Source organism: Alligator mississippiensis, chromosome 14, assembly GCF_030867095.1.
Source record: "Alligator mississippiensis isolate rAllMis1 chromosome 14, rAllMis1, whole genome shotgun sequence".
In the NCBI taxonomy this organism is placed as follows: domain Eukaryota; kingdom Metazoa; phylum Chordata; order Crocodylia; family Alligatoridae; genus Alligator; species Alligator mississippiensis.
In genome coordinates, this window is record NC_081837.1 from 13,271,820 (window position 1) to 13,299,177 (window position 27,358).

The 27,358-nt window shown below is 46.4% G+C and overlaps 1 protein-coding gene across 1 annotated transcript; it reads right to left on the reverse strand.

The window, feature by feature from the left end:
* Positions 1 to 770: 770 nt before the first annotated feature.
* NCF1 (neutrophil cytosolic factor 1) lies at positions 771 to 26,951 on the reverse strand. Its single transcript, XM_014608019.3, has 11 exons — positions 22,049 to 26,951; positions 20,159 to 20,239; positions 18,081 to 18,156; positions 13,357 to 13,522; positions 12,919 to 12,974; positions 11,838 to 11,960; positions 9,755 to 9,862; positions 6,126 to 6,243; positions 4,860 to 4,967; positions 2,685 to 2,827; positions 771 to 1,541 (listed from the first exon to the last, which is right to left on the reverse strand). Exons 1-11 carry the CDS (start codon positions 22,118 to 22,120, stop codon positions 1,423 to 1,425), a joined length of 1,170 nt encoding a protein of 389 aa, XP_014463505.1. The 5' UTR covers positions 22,121 to 26,951; the 3' UTR covers positions 771 to 1,422.
* Between the last annotated feature and the right edge of the window lie 407 nt (positions 26,952 to 27,358).

A 27,358-nucleotide genomic window follows, 5' to 3' on the forward strand; every position in this document is an offset into this window, starting at 1 on the left:
AGCGGCTCAGTCTCGCGGTGCCTCACACTTAAAGAGACAGCGGCCGCAATTTGGGGGGAGGTATTTAAATTAGGGGCCAGAGTCCTAAATAAGAAATGATTATAGTGGAAGCTCCAAATTATGGTATTTTCTGGAAAACTGAAGTACCCTGGGGGAAAAAAAGGCATGCAAACAAGTCTGAGAGTGACTTGGGTTTTGCATGTGCTGCATCAATTAACTGCTTCCAGAAGTATTGTGTATTTTGAAATGCAAGACTCCAGCGCTCCTGGCTCAGCGGCAAGACCTTTTATTAGACCAACTACAAAAGATAATTTTTTGCACAAATTTTTAGTGGGTCTAATAAAAGGTCTCGTCGCTGAACCAGGAGCTCTTGAGTTTTTTGGGTTTCTTCTCGTCTCAGACCAACACGGCTACCAAATACGGCCCTTGTATTTTTTGAATGCTTAGTGCCATCCCTGTGCCTAGGCTGCCGCGTGCGGTACAGACCTCCCCTGCTCTTGCATTGGCACTTCCCTTTCCCCTGCCCGTGTTTTTCCACTGGAGGGAGCGAAGGAGCTGGTTTTCATTAGACTGTGGCTGCCTTTGGCTGCAGACCTCTCCAGCGCTGCCACAAATCACCCCCAGCAAATATCTGATATTAACATATCTTGCAAGACATCCTCAGCAATCGCCACGTTCGGAAGCCCTGGTGCCGGGAGCGCTGCTGGGCAGGATTTCCCTTTTTCAACATAGGTTTTGTGGCTGAAGCAAGCGGGCCGGAACGAAGCAGCTCTTTTCACTCGTTCATTCATTCGTTTTTTTGACAGAGAGACGCGATACAGAACGTGGAAAAGGCGTTTTCAAAACCATTGGCCCATTTCCCTAAAATACACCATACAAACATTTCTTTCTAAATTAAATGCACCAACATATTTGCTACACTAACGGAGGAACCACCGAAGAAGCTGTGTATACTACAAAGCAGATCAAACAATGCAAACTCAAGGTTCAAAGCACAAAGGAGCAAATAAGAAAGGGATACACCAATCAGGAATTTAAGTAAGGAGGCATTAGTTAAGCAGTAGCATGCTGAGCACCTGCCATTACCATAACAAGGACAGGAACCAGGGTTACTCAATCCCCGTCTTAGTCCTTGCTTGTTATGCACAGTGACATGCAGTTTGTTACAGAGTGCAGTCCCCAGTAGCACTTTGGTATAAATGACAGCAGTCTGGTCCATCAATTTAGAACAGTTCAAACCCTAACTTGATAGGGGGATGTGCATTGCAGCTCTGCCTTGCACCTCCTAAAAGCTCAGTGAGGCATGAGGCTGTTTCAGAGGAGTCAAGATTACACACAAGAACTGTCCAGTCTGGAGACAATGTCCGTCACACATGAAAACCAGCAGAGATGAAGCTTCAGACTTTTTTTGGTCCCATGGGATCACTTGATCTTGTTCTTTGTGCTCTCGGTACAGCGATTCAGAATGAGAGCTTTGCTGGGTCGGGGTGGAATGGCAGGCTGAGCCTTGGACTTGCTTTCTCCGGGTTCTTTGATCTCGACTGCAAATAAAAGGACGGGCATGAAGGTTCCATGCAACACCTGTGTCGGGTGTACCTGTGCACTAAGGCTGGGGCTTTGAAAGGAGGCAAAACATCCTACTGCCACTGAATTTTGACCCCAACCCATTTTTGCCACCAAAGTCAATGGTGCACAATCAGGCCTTAAAGTGCTTTCATGTAAATAGCACATTTGGGATGAAACCATATGGGATTTAGTAGGTTCTTGCCACATAGAATCATAGAAAATGAGGGTGGGAAGAGACCTCAGAAGGTCATCTAGTCCAACCCCCTGCCCCAAGCAGGACCATCCCCAACTAGATCATCCCAGCCAAGGCTTTGCCTAGCCAGGTCCTGAAAACCTCCAAGGATGGAGCTTCCACCACCTCTCTGGGTAACCTGTTCCAGGGCTTTACTACCTACCCTCCTAGTGAGACAATTCCTCCTAATATCTAACCTAAACTTCCCTTGCTGCAACTTGATACCATAGTTCCTTGTTTTGTCATCTGCCATCACTGACTACAGTCTAGATCCATCCTCCTTGAAACCACCCTTCAGGTAGTTGAAATTTGCTATTAAATCCCCCCCTCATTCATCTCTTCATAGATTTCATAGGTTGTAGGGTTGGAAGGGACCTATTAGATCATTGAGTCCAACCCCCTGCTCTGGGCAGGGAAGAGTACTGGGAACAAATGACCCCAGCCAGGTGGTTTGTCTCTTCTCCACATGACTCCTCTTAAAACTGTTCCCTCCCACTTTTTAAATAGTCAGATATTTTTCTGTATTTTTCTGTGTGCTTTTATACACAGGCAGGTATGGAGAAAGCCCAACCCTAATGCCCTACCAAAATAAAACTATGCATGCTTTGCCCCTAGGGGAGAGGATGGGAGAGCAAACAGCATGTGATGGGTGTGCAGCCACGTTGCTTAAGGTGCCAATGAAAGGTCTTCAGCACCCAGTGATGAGTACTTTGTATGAACCTTCCCTGAACAGAATAGGCTGCTCCAGGTGATAGAAGCCTAGAGACTGCAGAGATATCTGCCAGCCCAAGGTTTAAAGGGGTCCCTGAGGGTTTCCTACAGCAGAACACTCATTGCTTCCTGCTGTATGGGGCCTCGGCCATCAGTCTAGTGCACTGAAACTTACTGATGGTGCTGGGCTTGTTCAGGAGACTGTCCTTCAGATTCTTCCGGCTCTGGATGTATTTCTTGCTGTTCCGCCTGTACATCTCCTGGCTGATCTGCTTCCGGCTCTGGTTGTGGATGCTCTTAGCATTTCGGATAGTTGATCTGCACAGAGAAAAAAGATGTCAGCTCTCACCAATGTACACATAACTGCCTCCATCTCCCTGCTCCAAGCTCCTCAACACAGGACATTTCGCTTCTTGACAGCACTGTGGCAGAGCTGGCAGAGCTGTGGACAGAGCATCCCCATCTGGTCAGCCGATGTCTGTTCCATATTATCTCTGGCAAAAGGGCAGTGAATCAATGCCTGCTACTGCGGGCAGCTTTCTGCAATGGGTTGTGCAAAATTTGGCAGGCAGTGTCCAACTGCTACAACAGTGCTTTGAAAAGGAATGGGTAATTGTGAAGGAAGGGGAGGAAAGACTGTATCTATAACAACATTGGGCTCATCCCCAGATATCCAAACACAATGCCAAAAAGGCAAGTATCAGAGATCTTTTACCTCTTCACCTGTCAAAATAAAAGGACTTGCCCATGATTTCACATAGCATCTTGCACATGGAAGGAGAGTGGCAGAGCCATATCCCCTGACTTCAAGGCCTGTGTCCCACCCAGTGGATGACACTGCTCCCATGTACATGTATTTATGGTATATGCTGTGATTCCAAAAGATGCTATTTTTGAAGTACTATAGGAATCCATTTGTGAATGTATGTATGCACGCACGCGTACAGAAATGTATGCCAGAACCTTGCATCCATATACATGCACGTAAATACTTATCCCTTTGACATCAGTGGCAAAACTCCCTTTGACCTCAGTGTTACCAGGACCTAGCTCCAAAAGAGATTAGACTACATGACTGAGAACTGTTTTGAGCATACAGTTGCCCAAGTCAGACCCATCTTACTGAAGAAAATACTGTGAGAAATGAAAACCAGCACAAAGACACAGTGCCAGGTTCACAGCTGGAAGAAGATGGCATGCTGCCATTGCACTTTCCTCTGGGATCTGGACTGGGACCAACTCACTTCTTCCTCAAAGTATCAAACAGCTGCAAGCAGATGAGTTCAGCTGTCCGTCACTGTTTTTTCTGCACCTCTCTCACCAAAGGTATGAGATGATCCATACTCCAGAACTATGCCTCCCTCAAATGTTCAACACACCTCACGTCCACAAAAATACATGTCCCAGTTTTACAGCTGCTTTAACAGGAACAGCTTTCTTCCCAAGAGAAGGTTACATACCCCATGAGGCCTGATTTTCTTGACTAATTCCAGTGACTCTAGGTGGCTTATCCAATCTGAAGACAAACTCAAAGCTTTAGACTAAGGTTTCTCTCGCTAGCAGTACCTCCCAAGCTTCTTTGTTTAATGACAAAAGTGCCATAGTCACGGGTGCTGTAGAAATAGCGCAGTTACAAACCCCATGTTTACTGCCCTTGAGGTACCAAGAGCCAGATCTTCAGTGGGTATAAATCAAATGGGGCTGCATGGAAAACTGTAGCACTAGAAAATTGCACAGAAAACGCATTTATGCCAATGGAGAACTGATCTGCAATCTGGCAGGGCTGGATTCAAGAGATTACAGAGGTATTTTGCTGCAAAAAAAAGATGCAGTTAAACTATGCCCTTCCCAGAAGTTGTCACTGCATCTGCATTAATGAGATACTATTGCTTTTTATCTTTTTAATCAAAATAAAATCCTTTCCATTAGCTCAAATCCTCCCATCAGATTAGGCTGTTTGGCAGCTCTTATTAGTCAAATCTCTCTTTGCGCTTCAAAGATTCAATGAAAGCTGTTTTAAAAAAATCCTACTTTAAAATGAAATAGGATTAGCCCAGAAAAGAAATTTGGCAAGAGCGCTCATAGATATAAATCTGACTAAAGAGAGAGCTGGAATGAGGGCCAACTGGGCACGTGTTGAGAAAGGCTCCACATCTTCCTCCCCCCACAATGCTGACAGAGGTCAAGACTGCACAGGCACCTTGCAGATGCACTGCCCACCTCTCACTGTCCTTCTTTCCCCTTGCTCACATCTGCCTTAGACAATTCCTCATTTTTAGGCTGGAAACCACTGCCTCGTTTCATTTTGTCATGCTCGACCAAGGTAATATGAACCTGCCTCCCAACCTACCTTCGAGGGGGAACACCTTTGTTCCTCATCTGGTTCTTTGCGGGGTTGTTTTCTTCTCCAGACTTCTGCAGATACATGGAGGGGTAATAGCCAGTGGTTTCATCCTTCCTGGGGTACAAAACAACCTTGTTCACCATGACAGCTCCTTTGCCATGGCAAAAGTGCATCCATACCCTTTCCCCACCCTCAACAGTGCAGCAGTTCTGGGTGAATTATTTTTGACATGCTTGGTGGTACAAAGGGTGGCAACCATCAACACAGCAACCTGTCTCTCTTCCCCATTGTGTCTCACAACGTCCCTACAGATGCTTTAATAACAAAGTGTTTTGATTCTGGAGAATGCATGGGTAATAGCAGTAGGCTGAGGCAGGATTCACATCATTTAGGGCCTAGTGGAATAGACTGCCTAGGGAAGTTACAGACTCTCCATCACTGGACGTGTTCAAAAAGAGGTTGAACAGCTACTGGTCAGAGATGATCTAGGTGTAGCTACACCTATATTCTATTATGGGTATTTCCCATGCTTCTGGGGTTTGCTGGTTGCCCCTTCTCCCCCTTCCCGCTACATGCATCAGGGTGTTTTTTAAGCCTTCCTCAGAGCCACTGGGTGTTGGCTAAAGCCAAGGCTAGGGACTTTGACTTTGACAGTGCTCCTGATAACAGCAAAGCTGGAAGTTCCTGGCTAGAGGGTCTTGCCCCTCTGCTCAGGGTCCAACGAATTATCAGATTTGGGGTCAGGAAGGAATTTTACCCCGTGGTCAGATTGGTATGAACTGTGAGCATTTTTTGCCTTCCTTCGTAGCGGGGGCCATGGCCCTCTATCTGGGATCTTTCGAGCATATGTTGACAACATTTCATAGAAGCAGGACATTGGCTGCCATGGTTCCCGTGCTTTACCTGTGGAAAGTTAGGGCGTTAGGTCTGTCGTGTGTCAGGGTTGACGGTAGTTTTATGTAGAGTGTAAATTATGGTTTGCATGGGATGGTTTGGATAAGGATGACCCTGGCTCAGGCAGGGAGTTGACCTAGATGACCTCTGGAGGTCCCTTCCAGCCCTACTTCTCTGTGATTCTACAGGCATTTTTACACATGCTCCAGGAGTGTGGAGGGAAGGAAGGATGCTTTAATTAGAGCAGGTCCAAGAGCCTGGAGCGTCTTGTGTATCAGCGTCCCCAGGTTTCAAAATGGCACTGGGGGTGCTTTATCTAAAGCTCGTTGAACAAGCTTCACTCATCCTTGATGCCTTCAACCTGACTGTGACCCTTACCTGACAACCCACCAGCCATCAAGTAGCTTATGGATGACTTCAATAGCGTCTCCCTCCTTCAGAGACATCTCATCCTCCTCAATCGCTGTGTAGCTTTTTCTGACAGTGTAGAGTTCACCTGCACACAAGAAAATAGAACTAAGGAAGGCTCAGAAAGGTGTATGGCGTGCTAGCATAGCACCAAGACCTCCAGAGAGGACCTCTCCGTGATCCAAAGTAGGACTTTGGGGTAACTGAGGCAGAGAAAGAAAACAGGGTAGTAAACTGGGTAGTATCCTAACAAGGGAGGAAGAAATGAAAGTGGGATTCTACAACATTTACAAAACTCTGAACTTCCTCAAACCCTAGCACATCAGGAAGTTTCCCATGTAAATTAACTTACCCTCCTTGAGTAATGCACACAGGTCTGAATTAAATAAAAAGTTCCACCAGATGAAATCCTGGAAACCATTATATTCTTTCCTAATAACAATGCCTCAGGCCCAGATGGCTACCCAAGTGACTTCTATAAATTATATTTGAAATAAATTGCCACCATCTTTAACAAGTGCTATAATCGCATACTGAAATCCAAAGAACAACCCCAAAACTTCCAAGTCATCACCCTTTGTCATAAAGAAGGCAGAGATAAAAAGAATGTGAAAATTACAGGCCCATAATGCTTTTAAATGTAGATTTCAAAGACCTATAAAAAAAAACTTTGGCCAGCAAATTAAATGCTGTTATTGGCATGCTGGCCAAAATGGATTGGCATCAAGGCCAAATTGGATTTTATCCCTGGCAGATTTGGATTGGATAACGTCAGAAGAACCATAAAAATAATACACCAAAGAAGGAACACTAAAGTCCAATAGCTAATTGTTTCATTAAATGTAGAAAAGGTATTTGACAAGATTGAATGGCCTTTTTTATTTGAGACTGTGAGTAAAATGGGATTTACTGGGAATTCTGTTATTTGGCGTGCTGCAATTTACAAAGAACCTGAATCGCAGATTCTTATCAACATAAATCTCACTGAGACTTTACAGCCAGAGAGAGGTACCAGACAGGACTGTCCTTGCTCTCTACTGTTGTTTAATATAGCCTTTGAACCACTAGCTCAAAACATCAGAGAGAACAAAGATATCAAGGGAGTTATTTTGGGAGGAGGAAAGCATAAGGTTGCATTTTTGCAAATGGTGTGTGTATGTGTGCGCGCAAGCAGATCAATACCTGAAGTTGTAGGAACTATTGCAGCCTATGGCAAGCTCTCAGGATATCAAATGAACTATTATAAATCCTCTGCATTGGTTTTTGCTTAAATGGATAGTGATTAGAGATCTCTAGAGAGTATAATCCCATTTAAAGTGGAACACACTGAAATAAAATACCTTGGAACTAAAATTACAAAAGATCCCGAGTGGTTAGACTAAACAAACTTTTTACATCTCATTGAACAGGTTCAGAAAGAACTACATTCTTGGAAAAACCTTCTAAGAAGTTGGATAAGCAGCACTGACCCTGTGAAGAGGATGGTCCTCCCAAAATGTTACATATGATGTCAGTCTTGCCCAAAAGGTTGTCAGTAATATTTTGTAAATGGCTGCAAAAAATTGGTGATAACTTTGTGTGGCAAAATAAAAAAGCCCAGAATCAATGGGAAACTAATGGTAGAGAACAGAAAAGGGAGACTCAATGCTGCTGATTTAAAAAATACCACTGAGCAGTCACGCTTAGAACCATAGAAATGTAATGTAATCCACCACAAAATACTCCATGGGCTGATATGGAAAGTAATGTACTTGCATTACCCTAAGTTCAGTGGTCCTAGATCAGTGATTCAGTGGCCCTAGATCTGTGGTACAGATACCACCAGTACTACGCAGACAACCTCTCAGCGATACATGTTAACAGATTTATTATAATTATACGACAAAAATTTGCTGGTGGTACTTAAGGTTGTATCATTTTAAATTGGTGGTGCGCAATCTGTCAGAGTTTGGGAACTGCTGCTCTAGACGATGTGGAAATGGATAATGCCTCACCCCCATTAAAAATCAAAAGCCTAGGAATAATAATTTAGCAGTCATTGCAGGAAGAGAATAAGGGCAAAGGACAATAAGGTACCTGGCACAATTATTTTGCAATAAAAGTATTTCTTTTGATGCAATCAATGTAATAGTGGATAATACATGTAATACATTTCAGAATATGCAGGTAAGAAGGTTTTCAACACAATCGGATAGGAAAAATCTATTTTACTTGTTCTCCAACTGTGATTAAAAGGACACTGATTTTTCCTCAGCTAAGGCTATTTTAACCAAAAGTTATGCATCAGTTGAACCCTAAAACAGCAAATCTTCAGCCACATATGTTAAAAACTGTAAGAGTCTTGGGTACATAACTCTCAGAATTAGAGAGCAAAATAATGGACAAACACCCACATTCTGCCTCCTTGTCTCTGACAACAAGACAGACTTTGGTCAGATTACTGCACTGAGCATATCTCTCTCCATCTAGATTTAAAATATCCAAATGATACTTCTAGCTTGCTGGGAGGGTCACAGGCAAAAAAGTACCACCAAAGAGATATGGTGGAACTACCCTGATGTACAGGGTTTCTGGATATCTTCCAGAAAATAAAACATTAATGTAGTAACTGGATTGTGGTTCCCCCACCCTTCAACCAAATTTTTCCTTCTTGGGATATCTGCCAAGCTTCCAGCTATGGATTACTACAAATCTCTGTGCATCCACCTCATCTCAGCAGCTGTCAATGTGATTGCTAGAGTCTTGGAAACAGGAATCCCCACCAAATGAGGGAGAATGGATAGGGGGAATACCATACATATTCACCATGAAGAATCTTCCCACTACACTAAAAGATAAGTATGAGGATTTTTATGCCACCTGGTTGCCATGCTTTGACTATCTGAAAGAAAAGCATCACAATTAGTTTGCAACATGGAGACAGAAGTCTATTAAAAAATGAAAAGGCAACAGGAGCAAAACCTAATGGACAGTGACTTCGAGGGAAGTCACTGGAGCATTTATGTAGAGAACTACAAGTTATAGCCCAAATGTGTTTTTGTTCTACTGTTCTTTATCTAGTTACGTTTTTATCTGGTTCTGGATTTGTGCTCAGAAAAAAGAAAAGAAAAAAATATTAAAAAAAAAATAATTAGGATACATTTATGTGGCGGAATTTCCTCTGGGCCTGCCTTTTAGCTAAAAGTTTTAGAAATTTTCGCTAACGCAGCCAGGCCAGATGCAGGTAATGAAAGTATCATGAGTCAGCCAGGCTGGCTGTTTAGTAGCTCCTTAATCCTGCGGTCAGAATAAAGAACAAGAAGTTACTCTTTGCTGGAAATCTGCCCATAAGCATGAGCCTGCAAAAAAACCCCAAAAAAACCCTTCCTCCTGTTTTGTGAGACTTGACTTCAGTGCCTTTGTGGCTACAAATACCAAGAGTCAATAAAAGAGCAAAGCAACTCGTGATGCAATCTGACCTTTCTGCACCTTCCGACTAAAGGGCAAGATGTAAAAAGATTCTACCTGCGTTACTCCAACACCCTGCTCAGCAGTGCTAAGGAGATGTCCACAAGGGGTTAGCAGTTTGACTGTGGCTAGCTGGCATGATATATTCTTACCTGCATAGTTGGGGTCTTGCTCTTCAGACTCTTCAGGACCATCCATGGGCTCCAGGTAGGCAGCTGGGACCCAACCCCTTTTATTCTTCAGCTGACAGAACCACCAGCCTGTAACACACACAACAGCGCATTGTTACTCAGTCCAGCTGCAGTGTCCATGCAGAGCTTCTACAATGAGGACTACTCCCAAATAACTCATCGGGAAGAGCTACGTTGGTACATTTCCAAGTGTGGACAAAACCTCCATTTTGCTTTTACCACCTCTACGTCAGAAGATAAAAGTGAGGTAGAGCCGCTGGGCATTTTCTATACTAGTGAATATATTAAGCAAAGGCTTTAATCTGACAATATAGGGCTCTGTTCTATGGCATTAGAGTCCTAACACTACATTTAATGCCCGTGAAAACTACTTGTGATAATATTTCCCTTTGTGATTATTAGGCAACAGCTGCATATAAACTGCTCTTCCTCCTAGAGGTTCCTGACTGCCAAATCTGTATGCAGCAACCAGCTTGGGCTTCACTGAAAGACAGTCACCTCTGGGATGAAAGAAAGGTGTATTTATGTCTGAGCGTCTTTCAGTGGCAGGCAAACCAGAGGACAGAAAAAAAGAGGAAGTACATATATTCATTGAGCCCCCACCTTTTATATATGGTTCCTGTCACTGTTCATTAGCAGAGCATGCCTAGAATGCTATTAATAGTCTATCAAACCTTGAATAGGACTCAACAAAAACTGACCCATGTATTTTCTAATGGCTTGTAGCACAAGTCATGAAGGTGTGTCTGAAGGAGAGGCAATACAGTGCAAGGGAGTATGTTCCAGGTGTACTAAACAGCCCCATGGCTACCCATAAACCGTACACAGTGAGCCAATGGTTGTGGATGGGAAGCCATTGGTGTTTGCCCCCATATCTTCTTGGATAACATGATTTAGGAACAGGGGTTTGGGCGTCAACCAGCACGAAAACAGAATGTGGGAAGTTGCTGTCATGCGCCAAGCATGGGGATCACATAGTTCATGCTATTTTCTCCTGTGACAGCAACCACCTCCCTATGACTCATGCAAGGAACTCCATGGATTTTCCCAGGCTCTCTCACTGATAGAAATCTACTGTCATGAGGAAACATGTGGTGTTTTCCCATCCCCACCACCCTTAAAAGGGTTGCCTTTTCCAAGGGCTCTGCTCTTTCAGACCTGGTTGACTGGCTCTCTCAAATCATTCCCTGTCATCAAGCTTGCTCTCACACGAACCTCAGTCGTGGGCTGGGACCTGTAGCACTGTATGCTATGCACAGAATAAGCACAGTGCTACCCACACGAACCACCAGAGGAAGCCAATAACACATTGCAAGTCCGGAACATTGCACAAGCAACGTTCATTAGCGCAACCCCACCCTCAAGAAGGAGGATGGTGATGCTATTTTCTATTTACAGACACACCAGATGGTGAAGCCCCTTCCCTGAGTGCTGCAGGGGCATGGCTATGGTCACAGCAGAGTACACATGAGCGTGGGGGACATCCTGGCAGGGATGGAGAGTCCAACCCACCAGCTGTGGTTGTAACAGCTCAAAGGGATGAGAAAGGTGCCTCGTCACTGCTCTGACTCAGTGCTGGAGCAGGGATGAACTGGGCCTCTGAAACTGTCCAAGGCCACCAGACAAGTAAGTGGCTGGGCCAGGAATGCAACCCCGGTACGTTCAGGTCTCGACCCCACTCCAGCTGCCTCTGCTAAAAGAATTTGATAGAACTAGAGGCTGGCCCCTCTCCAAAAGGTCTCTGTGACTTGAAGACCGTCTCAACTGCAAACTGAGCTTGTCATCAGTGCTGTGCAGATGTGGCTGCACCACTGTGGGTCTGTGAGTTAGGACGGGTAGACCCATGCACCATGTCTGAGCGCAGTGCTGCTGGGCACAGCAAGTTGGCAGCCTAAATGTGGCCAAACTCCCTTGAGCCTTGAAGCCAAACACAAACTTCAGGGCCTGGTCTTTCCCTCTGCCATGGGCTGAAACAATAACCTAGGCCTGGTAAACTCAGCACAATGCAACTGAGGTGCCCCTTTAAAGAGCCAGAAGCTTTTACCACTTTCACTCTTCTCCACGATATCCACCAAATCCCCCGTTTTGATAGCCATCTCAGATTTGGAGTTCTTCTCGTAGTCACTGATTGCGCGGTATGTCTGCAGGATGATGGGACCAGTGATATCTGCAGGAGAGAAGAGGGAGAATTTGATGAGTTCCTTTAACTACTTCCCATCCAGCAGTGCAGCAGCCCAGCTCTACCCAACTGAAGCCTAGAAGCGGGGGAAATGCACCAGAAACTCAGTGGGAAGTGCTAAAGCCTCTCAATCTCTAGTAGATGAGGCCAGCTCTAGTGTTTGTGATGTTTGGGGCACTTTCAGAAGAAAAAAAAAAAGGGCAGCAGAAATTTTAATAACATTAACAAGACAGCCATAGTGACCAGCAGCTCTTAGGAAACCTGCATTCTTCATATTCATAGCACAGCATCCAGCAGCTAACTCTGGGATTTAAAACAGTGTACAGACCACCAGTAACCTAGGCAGTGTTTGCCCATCAGAGGCTGCCAGCATTCAGGCACAAGCTGCCACCCATGTTGTGCTGCCCTGAGCAATCTGGTCCTGCCATATGGTTGTGCACATGCATTCTAGTTCTCCGGGGAGAGGAAATCCACTGTGAGCTGCTGGAGCAATGAAACAGCAGATAAAGTGCACCTGTGTAATAAGCAGGGGCTTGCAGATCCACCAGCTGCTGGGCGGACAGGTTGGGAGATGCAGCCTGACCAGGAAACTAGACCATGAAACTTTGAAATCTTACAGGGAGAGATCCTCTGGAGGGGAAAGGCCCTAACCATTCATTGACCCAGGTCTCCCCACTTTGATCAGTCACTCACTCATTCTCTCTTACTCTAGTCCAGCGAAACTTTTGTGGTTGCAGAAATCCATTTGGCAGCGACCCGAGTTCTGGCCCCACGGCAAGTCACTGAACCACATTCGAGGATGGGTTCCCCAGCACTGCCCAAGACACAGTCCTACTCTGGAGGGGATTCTGTGGGCATGTTCCTTGGGTATTACTGGGACCCCATGCTTGCTGCAGCTTAGATACTGAGCTGCTTGTCGGCCTTGCAGCAATCAGTGCCTTCTTACCTGTTACATTTTGCTTGGAGTCCTTTGGCAACAGAAACGTCTCGGGTGTCTTGATCCTAAATAAATGACAACAAAGTCCACGTAAGGGCACTGGAGATGACTGCTGGTTTCCTTTCCATTCCTGTCAGTGACAGGTGTCCCCTTCCTCCATATAAATGACAAAGTGACATTTGCAGCAAGGAACATTTTAATAATGGTGTTTCTGAGTGGATGAAATGATGTATTTAAATCTTTTGGTGTGTGTCAGTTTGAGCACAGAGCTCTGACAAGAACAGCCAGTATGACCTCACTTCTTCTGTGCTTCGGTTTTGCTGTCTTTAAAACAGGGATCATAATAACACAATAAGAGAAAGGCAAAAGCAAGCCTCCAGAAAGATGTGTAGAAGGGGGCGTATGGCAGGAGGCAAAGGGGCTGCGAGTGGAAGAGGTTATACTCACAAACTGTCTGTAGGTGGGTTCAAATCATCAGGCCTGACTTTGAAGAAGGTCAGCACATGCGGGCATCTGGAAATCTTGCGCGGCAGATTCACCAAGGAGTAGCAGTATTCGGTAAGTGTGCCTTGCCTGTTCTGTGTGGATCTATGGCCATCAAACCACTTTGGTGCTAGAAAGGAGATGAAAGGAGCAGACTCAGAAAGATGTATTTTTTAAAGCTGGCTGTGCCTTCAGTCTCCAGCTGCAGCAAGATACCTCATGTATCAGTGGTATAACTAGGGTGGTGACCAAAACACAAGCCCTGGGTGCCCACTTAGCATGGGCACAGGAATGGCAGCCATCGCTGCTGCTGGCCCAGCGCAAAATCTGGTTGTTACAACCTCTGCCTCATGTCCTCCTCACACAGAGCTGGAAAGCACCACAAATTGCTCAGAGCTTTAGTTACTGCCCATTCCAATTGCCCTTTGACACTTGAAAAGGTAATGGCATTTAGGAGCATCCCAAAGCCGCCTCCTCAGACACTACAGGCAACCTTTTCCACCACAGCAGTTATTGCTGACTGCAGAAAGCTGGCACGTAGAGAAAGCCTCACTAGCACTTGGGAAAAACGTGTCCCCTCTATTCATTTTCAGAGAGCCATTGTGAAAAAGGCACTGATTTTAAAGCAGCTCTGAAACCGCAGCATGAAGTTCCCCAGTTTGCAAACACCTGGGACAACTGCGCATACTGAACCAAGACAGGAACTCTGCAGTGAAACTAAGAGACAGAAAGGATTATGCTGAGCCTCAACACCCACTCAGGAGAAGTCTGTTGTGGAGGGCAGTACAAATCACAGCAAAAAGGCCCATTATTAATCTCAAAAAGACAGAGAACACCCCCAGCCTCCACCACAAGATTAAGCCCGACATCTTCCTGTGGGTCATCGAGTCAGAAAAAGGCTGTCAGCTGTGGAGGCAATTCTCTTGTCCTATGGTCCAAGGAAGCTTAATCGGTTGGTTCTAAAGCCAGAGAATGGCCATATGGTTTTAACAGCCAGGGTGATCCTAATCCAGACTTGGTGATGGGAGAAGGGCCCAAGCCTGCTGACCAAGATACCTGAACCTTTGACATTTCATAATCCAAATAATACTTCCTCAAAACCAAGGGGTGACCAGGTCTGGCGGAACAAATTTGATGACTCATCTTGGCTTGTAATCTGTTGCTAAACCTCACCGTGTTTTAAATACTGGTTTCAGATAAGAGTTAAGATGAAGTGTTGTTGGGGACAGGAAGATGAGCACAAGTGCTAATTCTTTAGAACTGCAGCAGAGTTGCCAGGAAAGCAGAGCAATGCAGTTATTAGTCTAGGAGGAAATGCACCTGCCTGTGATTCTTTAACAGTGCCTCATAGCCCAGCGTGTTTGCATAGGAAAATGAACCGACCAGCTCATTCTCCTTATTGCCTAGAAGGACACTAATGCAGCCATAAGTGATGATCTCATACAATCGCCAAACTAATTTATTAGCCAGCAGGGGACTTTCAGTTCCTCTGATTTCTACACCACTCTGCTCTCGCTTGGGCTCGTTGTGGGCATTTAGGGAAATTAATGTTATAAATATGTGGTGGGTTATGAACTGCCTTGGTGGCAGAGTCTCAGAATCGTGATGTACGGGGGATACGTGCAGTTTGGCTGCTTAACAATGAATCTGATTGGAGTGGGCCTCCCAGAGGCCCCTGGCTCCGTGATATCTATTTGTTGAACCTCATAGGACCGAGGTGGAAATCAAGACAATTCCCCTCTGAATTTTATGGTCACCAAATATAAGGATTATATTAACCCCTGCCAGGAACTCTATTTCCTCCTCTGCCCTGGAGGTTATATTGGCCAAAAAGCTCTGCTCCTGCTTAGACGTCTACTTGGGCAGAATCACTCAGTTCCCCTCTACTCCCATAGCTCTGAGCAGTAATCAATGCACAAATCAACCTATAACTATCCCCATATAGAAAACACTCATCAGATTTTAAGCTCTCCAGGCCAGGACTCATTTCTTTCATGCCTTGTACAATACAAAGCACACTGTTGGAGCCTCTTATGAAACACAGGAGTTACACAAAATGAAGCAGACTGTCACCAATTGGTTTGCTGGGCTGCTGTAACTTTAGGACATTGAACCCTGAAGTTGCAATGCGGCAGAACATTGTAATAACTCCTTTGGTGTTTATAGCCAAGCCTGGTTTCCTGCTGGTTGCTCTGCAAATATACGGGTAACAAGACAGTGATGGAGTGGCAGCTGGGGTAAGCAGATGTAGCTTCCCAACTCCCTCTCAGCCATCGCTATCCTTCAGTGTGCAAGAAAGACATGTCTGAGCTCATATAACTTGGGAAGGTGCACATGGGTTTTGTCTGGAATTGCAGTAAGTCTCATGCTTCACTGGTGCTCTTCAGTCACAACCAGTGCTCTTCATTGCACAGCGGCCCTGACAATTTTTCACGGCATTTCTGGATAACTCAGACATTGCCTCTTCAGCACAACCCTAACAACAACTTCACAGCAGAGCCGGGTATCTCTGTGCACCGGAAGCAGCTATGGCGATGGACACTGGTCCACTTCACTCTCCCTATGTTTTACGATTAACTCAACTCATATCAGAAGCAAGCATCAGTTCCCCCACCATCTGCTCTTCTGCATTTAATGATGAAATCCTTCACAAGCAAAGAAGGAAAAACAGTGACAAAACACACACAACCCACAGCCCAGAAACACACAAAAACAAACATAACTCACCCACCAACTCTGTTGCACAAGACAGGATGCCAGGAAATGAAATGAAACTGCTAGCATGTGCAAATCCATGCAAAAATTAGCATTCTACAGGAAAGTACAGAGGAACCCAGAGGGGCATTCTCCAGTCAACTCTAATGTCCATGTCAGGACTGTTAGCTGTTGGCTTGTAATTGCTCAAGGGCCACTTGAATATATACCAGAGAAGATGTCTGGTACCTCGGTCCAGCTCTCTAACAATGCAGTGGGAAAACTCCCATTGAATTGAATGGAAGCAGCATGGTATTCGAATTGCTGCTCCGCTTGAAGACCTATTATTCCAGGTATTCACCATCTCCGAAGTGCTAATGAACTAGCCTCCATAATCATAGATAGACAATAATGACACGAAAGAGGGAAACGAGCCAAGGTTGGGGACAGAACCCTGATCTCTTGCCTCCCCACGCTGTGCCTTGGCTGCAAGGCACAGTGTTGAACAGACAAACTCTTTGCCTGCCAGGGTTTATCTCAGCAGCACCTGTGTGATTTTTACAGCAGTTGTTTGCATCATCCCTAGGTCGCAAGGGCAAGAGCTGCCTGGGGCTGCACCTGGCTGTGTATCAATGCTCTCTCTGCAGCGTAAGGTGCAGGCATTTCCCAACAAGCATGGTGCTCTGCCTGCCCCTGCCAGAGCTGGGACTACGGGCCATGGTGGTTTCTAACCTGACACAGTTTGGGAAGTGTCCAACACAAATGCAGTTACTTGCATTTGTCTGTTTTAACTAAAGCTTCTCAATTTACCCCCAAGTACCCACTGCTGCCACAAAATTGACACTAGAAGAGATAGTGCACATGCCAATGCTTATGGAGCTGTAACCATGAGGAAATACAGAATAAATATGAGAGCTTCTAGACCTACCAACCTAAACCCCCATGGGCATTTATACACATGCTCCGGGGTGGGGGGGGGGCAGTACTTTAATTAGAGTGGCTCCAAGAGCTGCTCTAATTAAAGCAGTGGTCACCAACCAGTGGATCTCAATCCGCTGGTAGATCTCGGAGCCTCTTGGAGTCGATCTGAGGCTGGGGTGAGGGCTGAGTGCCCACGTGCCTGAGTGCCTGGTAGGGAGGGAAGGGGCGTGTGTTAGACGGAGGCCCCCGCAGCGAAGGACTGTACCGCAGACGCAGGAGCAGGGGTAAGTTGAGTGGGGCCCCAGTCTGGTGGGACTTACCTGCTGGGAAGGCGCACCCCCAAATAATTTTTTATCTATCTGTTCCCCCCCACTACTTCCCTCCCCACAGACTTACCTGCTAGGCAGCGGGGGAGGGGGAGGTGGTAGTACATGGTAGATCTTGGGTTGCTTTTAAATGTCAAAGGTGATCTCTTACTTAAAAAGGTTGGAGATCACTGAATTAAAGCAACCAGAACACATTGTGCATCAGCATCCCCGTGTTTAAAAATGGCAGCGGGAGCACTTCAACTAAAGCTCGTTTGTTAAACACCCCCACCGCCATTTTGAAGTGCGGAAACACTGATACATGAGATGCTGGAGTCTGCTGGAGCACAATAATTACCACGCTCCAGCTGACTGGATTAATCAAGCCTGCTTTGATGCACTGTAATTAGAGCACATTGGAGCAGCCTTGCTGCTCGTGTATAGGAGCTCCATGAGCCCAGGGGTGTAAGCATGTGCTGGTATGTACCTAGCTTTAGGTACTGCACCAGTTTGTCACACACCTAAAGAAGTCACTACTTAAGCTCATGCACTTGTGCTTTTGAGTTTATACCACTGAAGACCAGGAGGATCTATGCGTACACAGCCACGCTCCACATTGTTTCCCTGGCAAAAGCCAAATCAGGGTGTATGCCAACAAGGAATAAGAACAGCTACCATCACTGCTCTAAAAACCCTGCAGAACTGCTGCCACCCTTTTGTACTCCAGCTTCCTGCCCTGCTGGAGACACAGGCTGCTCTGCTGCTTACCTGGTAAGTGAGGGATGATCCTGTTCTCAATGCTGATGTCCCCAGATTCAATAGGGAACATTTCCTTTAAAGCTTTCTAAAGAGAGAGAATTCAGGGTGTTAGGCATATAGTCCACTCAGAATAGCCAGAATGCAGGCATTCGGGCCCCTGCATATTTGTGCCTAGAGCTCCAGTGGAGGAAGCTGGTGGAAGAGACTTGCGAATAGCTTTTTCCTGTTACCTAAGCTCAGCCTCTGCCTTTATGCCCACAAAAGGTCCGATTTGGCAGACCAATTTGATGGTCCCTAAAGAGCTACCTAGCTGATAGTGCTGATGAATCAGGTGGTCACTATTCAGGGCCTGATCCTGAGGGTGGCTCAGCACCTATACAACTGGACATCTACAAAATGATCTGTCTGCACCATTGAAAGTTCAGCCTAAGTGACTGTGGAGCCTTAGTCTCACCCTCCAAAGTGAGAACCAAAGTCCCATTGGCTTCTGGCAATACTGAGGAGCCTGAGCCCCCTTTGAAAACAGGCCTGAGACTTTCTTTACAGTGCTGCCCTTTATCACTTCTTTCTGGATTCCACTTGCAGATCAAGACAAAGAAATCATTAAAAAGCCCTGTGAGGAACCGAGCACAATGGTGCCCTTAGGTAGGAGGAGGGGGAGGAAGAGATCACTGCCCATCTGTTGCAGAGAGGGCACTTTCCTACGTGGCTTGATAAAACCACTGACATGCTGCAATAGTCAATGGCTGTCATGTACAGACACTGAACTAGCAAAGCCAGGTCGCCAGAAAGCCTGTGAACAAGATATTTGACTCTTAGAGCAACCCTTACCCTACGGTACTTCCATTCTGACTTAGCTTCTCCTTCACTGAAGTAAAATGTGGCTAGAAAGACAGTAGGGCTGTGTGAAATTTCGCTGGCTGTTTTGTCATTTCGAGCTCAAAACAGTGAAATCGAATCAAAATTAAGGGCTTCGAAACAGCCTCGAAACAAAAAGAGGCTAGTTGAAACATTTCAAAAGTTTTGAAACTTTTCAAGTTTCGAAGCAGCCAGCAGGCAGGTGGTGGGAGACAGAGGAGAACCAGGGCTGTGCTCCCAGCGGCTCCGCAGCCCCCTGTTGCTCAGCCAGGAGCATAGCCCTGGCTCTCCCCACATCCCACCGCCAGGTCGTGGGAAGCCGATCACAGCGCAGGGGAAGTTCCCATCCCCAGCCGGGCTCAGTTCCCATCCCCAGCCCGACTGTAGCACTTGGGAGAGGAACTGAGTGATCAGCCTCAGTCCCCTTCCCCAGCTTCCCAGTCCCAGGTGGCAGCACCTGGCTTCCCTCCCTCATCTGGCAGGCAGATTGGGGGCCTGCAGCCCCGGGAGGACTGGCACAGCCCCTGCAGCCCTCCCGGGGTTGCGGGCCCCCACCTACCTGCTGGATGAGAGAGGCTGTTTCGAGCTTCCCCATTATAGTGAATGGGCGAAACAGCATCAAAACAGCCTCGCTGTTTCGATGAAGCAAAACGCAATGGCGGTTTCGAACTGAAATGTAATTTGAAATGAAATGCTGGTCCGTCAAAACCTCTAAACTCAAGTAGAAATGGAACGGTGCCATTTCGCACAGCCCTAAAAGATAGCCATTTCCACAAGCTTCTCCCTGGTGAACAGCAAACCTTGGCTCAGACAATGATTAACCAAAGAAACAAGCTTCCTTCCTCAAAATCATAACAGCAAAAAAGGTTATTTGGCTGGCCAATGCTGTTTTCAAGTGATATGTCTGAACCAGTCCATTCCTCTCCCCCACTGGACAAAGTAAGATTGGCTGGTCCAGACTGGCCTCTGAAAGCTCAGAGCTTTGTCTTGTGATTTGGAAAACATATGGGCAATGCCCTCTCCCACCCTATGCCCTAGCCCTGCAGCCAAAGCTTAGGCTTTCTGATACCTGTCCCAAGAGCACTGGCAGTCTGGCCTTAAATTTTCCCTTTTAAGTCCTCCCAATCCCCTTCCCACCCGCTTAAGCAGACTGTCAGCTTGCATAAAAAAAATCAGGCAGGTGTTGGAGACAGGTCAGAACCACCAATGCAAACCAAGCCGTTACTTACGTGAAATTCATATATCTCAGTAAATTTCCGATAGACGAGTTTTTCAGTCAGATCCTGCCATTTCACCAGGAACATGTAAACCTAAAAGACAACACACCAGAAGTCAAGCTTTGTGCTGTGTTCTGTGGGATCCCAGTTTGGACCACTGCTTCTGGCCCATGTTCCCAGGGATGCCACATAGATACTTTTGATGGCTATAGTTTTCAGATGCTCCGAGCATTTCCCTCTGCAACCTAGTCCCAAACCCATGTCACAAGTGACAGCCACACTTCTCGCCTCACATTTGATTCCCTAAGCGTGTGCCTTACAGTATCCTAATACAATTTGGCACCAAGGGTCAGCCTTCTATAAGCAGAGAAATTCAGCAGTTACCGTGCTGGGCTCATTCAATGCCTTTCCCACATTACCAAGGTGCCAATCTGCAGTCCCCTAAACACCCCTATGCTTCACCCTTACTCAGAGGATTTTCTCCTGCATTAATCAGAGAATCTATTCCCGTCCCTCTTTCACTTCTCTTCCCAAGCCTATAATTCAGCTGAGGGGCCGCTGCAGAGAGTCAATATTTATTTGAATCAGAGCAGTTAGAAGTAGCAGGTATATATAGGAATTGTATCCCAAAACTGGTCAAAACACCCAATTTGAGCTCCATGAAGAATCTAGATTTTTTTCTCAAGGCAAACCATTCAAAATGAAAATCCAAACTTCTTGTACTTCTCTTTTCGCTGAGAACCTGAAAGCTCAGTCAGCCTTGAACTGCTTGCAAACAGTATTCTGATATCAGACACGCTGCATCTCCCCCAAATTGGTGCTGACTACTGTAAACAGAGAAACAGACTAACGAGGTAGAGACAGGGAGAAAACAGGAATCCAGAAACAAATAAATGAAAGGGGGAGAGGCACAAGCTTTGCATCTTCAGTACTTGCAAGTTACTAGTTTGCAGCTGAAGCATGGGTAACATTTTAAAACTAGCAGTGATCAGGAACCACCAAATTCCCTTCTGGTCTCAACCCAGGTGCACTTGCCCCTTACAAGGCCCAGGATCTGGCTAACAACAGAGATCTGGACACTCTCCCAAAGTCCGTGCCTGTTCAGAGCTGGTAGAGACATTTCAAGCCACTGTCAACCTGCTGTCTCATGAGAACTATTTACTGGATCAGACCGTAGGTCTGTTTTGCCCAGTATCCTGTGTCACACGATGGCAGAGTTGTCCTGATAAGGAGAATGAATGGGATACCACCAAGGGTTTTTCCACTGTTCCTCTCCCACCTGCAGCCCTCAACATTTAAGGTCTAGGAAGTTCCAATTCAGAGGCAGTTCCCCTAACTCACATGCTGAATAGCTACTGATCCCCCTTTCCTCCAAGGATCTGTCAGATCCTTTTTTGAATCTGTTTAAACTGTCAGCTTCCACCACATCTTGCGGCAACAAGTTCCATGCTTTAATTACATGCCGTTTGAAGAACTTCTTTTTGTTAGTTTTCAACTTACTACTTATTAGTTTAATTTTATGACCCCTAGCTCTTGTATTGCAAGAGACAGTAAATAACAACTTGCTATTTCTCTTCACCGTTCAGTATTTTATAAACCCTTATGTCCTCCCTCAAGCTTCCCTTCTCAACTGAATAGACATAGCCTTTTTAGTCTCTCCACATATGGAAGCCCTTCCATACCCCTGATCATCTTTGTTGCCCTCCTGCTACAGTCTCGCCCAACCTGATGCTTCCTGAAGTTCTCAAGCTCTTATTTTAAATATCAGGCTGAAGTAAAGCCAAGGGCACTTGGGTAGCTGCTTTTTACCTCCTCCAAGCAGGGCTCTCCTAGTGAAACAAAATGCACAGAAAAAAATTTCTCCGGTGACCAGTCTGCAGTATGGTGCCTCTGGGTACTTACATAGTGCTGGCTGGGGAAGAACCTTTTCTCGAAGCCCAACAGCTCAATGTGTCGGATGTACGTATCCCCCATGGCCGTGGCTGGGCACCTGTCCTGAACTCGAGAGTCTGGCTGTTGAGCAGATGATAGGCTGGGTCTCTCACTGCTCGCCCAAAGGATCTCTGCCACCTTGTCTTTCTCCGTCTGTGCTTCTTTTTATCCCCTCTGAAAAGAGGAAGTTACGCCACAGACTTCCCCTTAAAGTGCTTTGCCACCTGTGTTTTGTTTTTTTTTTGCCTTGCTGCTTCCTGCTCCAAGCCTTTGGACCAGAAACCAAATCCGCTCTTTCCTCCTCTCTGACCCCCAAAGGTTTGCAGTCACCATAAGGAGGAGGTTGGTGATGGAGGGGACCTTTGTGCTAGGAGGAAACAGGAGTCAGCTCTACTCTGCAGATGCTGCTTCCTAGGACAGGACCCAGGAAATTGATCAGATGTTTCCAGAGAAAAAATATTGAGCAAATGTTTCCAAACAGTACAGAGGAAGTCCAGAGCTGTCGCTTTGCTCTCTCTCCTTAGCCAGAGAAACCAGCTGGAAGAAAGCCAGGCAATAGGCTGCTCAGGTATCCTGCTTCAGACATTGAGCAGCATCAGGGAAAAGTACAAGGAACATGTGGATGGACACATGGGCTCTCCGGTCCATAGTGGAAATTCCCTGCAAAGCTGCACAGTTTGGATCATTACTAAGAGCCGAGAAAAACTGTAGGTAGGGAATCATTTATGCAGCATTTAATTTTTTTTCCTGTTGGTAAACTGTTCCTGAGAAGTTTACGCTTTTCACATACAGCATCCATTTGCTGAATAATTCTGCTGCTGGTGAGCGGCGAGGGTGTGGAATGAGAAGTTCTGCTTCTGTCAACTGTGTCCCCTCTGCGGTTGTGGGTGCGTCTGCTCTGCGCCCCAAAGGATATCCTTTAGACCTTCCCTGACCTTGCACAACAAGCCTCTTGGGGAGGATGCACCACATCTAGCATGCAGGATTGAAGACAGTGAAGGGCTGGGGAAGGAGGAGGCAGGGGGATCCTGATTCAGTTACTTGCGGTGCCACTAACGTGCCCCTGAAGTCCCTTGAGCCCTGAGTTCAGGGAGAGGGATGAACTCTATGTGCAAAGCTACTAAGAGTGAGCGAGTGCCCCCAGGCCTCAAACCCTTCCTACACACCCCTGCCCAGACCCGAATCTCATTCTTGGCACCCCTCACCCAGGAAGTTCAGAGCTGAGACAAAGGGCAATTCTTTGGGCTCTTTCCCTGTCAAGTAACCTCCACTCTACAGCATATCCAAGCAAGGTAACATGGGCACCTGCGTTCCCCAGTTGGCAAAGGGTAGATTGTGTGCTTCACTAGGGAGTCACCGCTAAGAGCACAGATAGCACAAACACTTCCAATTAAGCCTTTCTTCCCCAGCAGTCTGCCTTTTTCTTCTTCCTCATCCTCCATATCTCACACCCAACTGTCTCAGCTGCGCACACCGCTCAGCTTTACCCTAGCTTGTTCAGAGCTCCCCATAACCCTTTAGGCTCCCCATAACTCTGCTCATTTCTAACACCAATGGTCAATCTTTTATCAGAGCCAAACACATGCCGGTTTATAGTGATGGATGGACAAGCTGTACTCCCCAGCCTTTTAATCCACTTCTCCAGTTTAAATCTTTGGACTGAATCCCGAGTTAACTTCTACAGTAGTGCTTTGGCTGTTCGTTGTGAGCACTTTTCAGACAAAAATCATAATGCCTAGTGGCTCAGTGAGTTTTCAGTGAGCACGTTGGTCACAAGGTGTATTCCCAATCCCAGATGAGACAAACATATTTCCTACCAGCAAAGTCCCAATACAACTGTGTAGATTTCCAGGGTGAGTCTGCAAATACTTTCAGGCAGGTTTAAAGCTCACCATTTCTGCACATATCCCTGCCTGTCCCTAAGGCATTGATGCCTACAGTCAGATGGGTGGCAAACCCAGAGAGTGGTGGATGGGTCGTTTTTGACCGGGAGGGATGTGGGCAGTGGGGTCCCCCAGGGCTCGGTCCTTGGGCCTGTGCTATTCAACATCTTTATCAGTGACTTGGAGGTGGGTGTGGAAAGCATGCTGTCCAAATCTGCTGATGACACAAAGATGTGGGGAGCAGTGGGCACACTGGAGGAAAGGGACAGAATCCAGCTAGATCTAGACAGGTTACAGAGGTGGGCAGATGAGAATAGGATGGGATTCAATGCAGACAGGTGCAAGGTGCTGCATCTAGGGAGAAGGAACCTGCAACACACCTATAGGCTGGGGAACACCCTGCTCAACAACACGGTGGCTTGGAGTCATTGTTGACTCCTGGATGGACATGAGCTGCCAATGCAAGGAAGCGGTCAGTAAGTAAGGCTAACCGCACCTTGTCGTACATCTACAGATGCATCACAAGCAGGTTCAGGGAGGTGATCCTTCCCCTCTATGCAGCATTGGTCAGGCTGCAGTTGGAGTACTGTGTCCAGTTCTGGGTGCTGCACTTCAAGAGGGATGTGGCTAGCACTGAAAGGGTCCAGAGGAGGACTGCTCGCATGGTCAGGGGGCAGCAGACCAGGCCCTATGAAGAAAGACCAAAGGGTCTGAATCTATTCAGCCTACACAAGAGAAGACTGAGAGGGGATCTGGTGGCCATCTACAACTCACCAGGGACCAGAGAAAAATAGGTGAGGCTCTGTTCCCCCGGGCACCACCTGGGATAATAAGGAATAACAACCACAAATTGATTGAGAGTAGGTCCAGGCTTGATATCAGGAGGCATTACTTTATGGTTAGGGCTGCCAGACTCTGGAATGGGCTCCCAAGGGAGGTGGTGCTCTCCCCTACCTTGGGGGTCTTCAAGAGGAGGTTGGATGGATATTGGCTGGGGTGATATGATCCCAACACTCTTTCCTGCCCAAGGCAAAGCGTTGGACTTGATGATCGGTTCAGGTCCCTTCCGACCTTAGAAACTATGAAACTAAGCCTGTGGCCACAGCTCAGCCTAAAGAGAGTTGCAAATACTAAGTCACAAGATGTTTTTCAAACCATTTGGCAAGGCACAACCCAGCACCTGCCAGAGTCAGAGGTGAGCCTCTGTCAACTTCAGTGGCTGCAGAATGAAGCCAGTTCTGTCAGCTTTGAAAAATCTCACCCCCAAAACCTATGGTGAGTTTGGATTGGACCTGGGTTATCCTTGCTGGGCATGTCTACATATGCATTAATGCGCTTTTACTAATTTGCATTAAATGTAGTACCTCCAACATGGGGTACTAAATTAATGGACACTAGGCTGCTCTAATGCACAGTAGTCCAAGTGCATGCTTTTTTAGAGACATTTTATGCACAGTAGCCTATTTTATTGTACATTAGCATATTAGCATGGCTTTTTACACACCATTTTAATGTGCAATAGAATAGGCTACTGCATATTAAAGCGCACATATAGATCCACCCTCTGAGAAGGGAGTTGCCAGAATGTCTGTTCAGAGCCGGCACTCCGTAGTCCTGTGTCATGTACAAACTGGCATGTTTTCACCAAAATCATAAGCAGAAGTGCAGCTATCCTAGCACAAATACTCTCAGAAGGCAAACATGAAGCACAAATTCTCCTACAATAGGCTGCAAGTGGATTCAGGTTTATATAGTCAACTGCAAAATACAAAGGGTGGCTTCTCCACTGGGACTACTGGGCTCTCTGCCCCATACAAAGCAATGGGTCTAAATGTCCCAAAGGTCTTGCATTTGCGCTGTGAGGTTTAGCTGCAGGGGTGATCTCTGAGGCTGTAAGCTCCTTGGGGCAACAGCTGGCATTTACTACAAGCCTGACTCCCATTTTACACTAAGACCTGCCCCCCTTACATCAGCCTTAGTTTAAATGAGAATAAACAGCCACATCTTTGTACAGCTCCTACCACAGTCAGATCCCAGCTTGGATGAAGTTTCTGGGCACTGTAAGAATTATCCAACAGAACAGAAAACATGCCACATGATCAACACAGCCTGTGTGAATGATCATCAGTCTAAGCAGTGACCATATTTGCAAATGAAAAGTAAACCTGGGAGCAGCCAAGTGGTTGCGGAACAAAGTTATTTTCAGGCAACGTGCCAGGATTTGCAGGGTATTAGTAATAGTTTTTCTCGCTCTCCAGGAACAGGCAGACTCATTGGCTTGGCAGGTGAGCAGCTATGAAAAATACATTGTTCCAACAATACCATTACAGATCTCAGTAAGTTTATGGCTTCTGAGGCCACAATGGGATGGGGCAACACGAAGGTTCAGTGGCACTCGTCCAAGGCTTTGCCACTGGTCCAGAAAACCGCTCTTCCAAATCCAATCCAGCTCAAACTCTCAATGCTGTCATTCCCCTTCAGACTTTCCTCGATGGTAAATTAAAGCAATTAAGGAAATGCAAGAAGTTATTGAATTTAGCCTAGCTCACTTCAATAGTTTTGGAGGGACTCTCAGCATAAACTGGCAAAACAAATTAAGTTCCCACCTGGGGAGAGCTCCAGTGTCCTCATACGGCCCAAAGCCATTGGACACATGAGACCTCCTGAGTGTTCAGCTACCTCCCGAGTGTGCAGCTACAACACAAAGCTACAGGCTGTGCCCTCCCCCCAGCTGTAGTCAAGAATTTCCTTTCCCCAGCTCTATCCTCTCTGTGGTCACACATTTCATTTCTACTAAGAGCACTCACTAGGCACTTGGCCTAAGCCAAAACAGCGCTGACTTTGCTGGGAGCTGCATGGGCATTTTTACATGTGGTTTGGGATGCAGCACTGGGCACTTTAATTAGCCAGCCACCCCAATTAAAAGTGCCTGCACATCACATGTATCAGCATCCCTGCACGTCCCTACACTGAAAAATTGGCGGTGGGGCACTCTGAACTAAAGCTCATCAAATGCGTTTTATTTCAAAGCACCCTGCCGCCATTTTTTCAGTGTGGTAACACTGATACACAGGATGCGGGAGGATGCCAGAGCGTGTCATTTCTGTGCTCCAGCAGGCTGGATTGAATTTGCTCCAATGCACAGGATTTCCAGCATGTCGGAGCAGACCCTGCACACGTCTATAGCAGCTCCATATGTCCAGCACCCCATCAGACTCCAGGGCACTAATGACGACAGGATCTTTTTCAACTCCCAGGAGTTGCTTCTTCAGTTCTGCAGAGATCTTCCTGCCCTGCACCCACAATCGTAACAAGGAAAAAGCATGTCAGCATTTGTAGGACTGCAATGTTGCTTCCTGTGGCCCAATACAGACTGGGCATTGCACTGGAAAAGAAG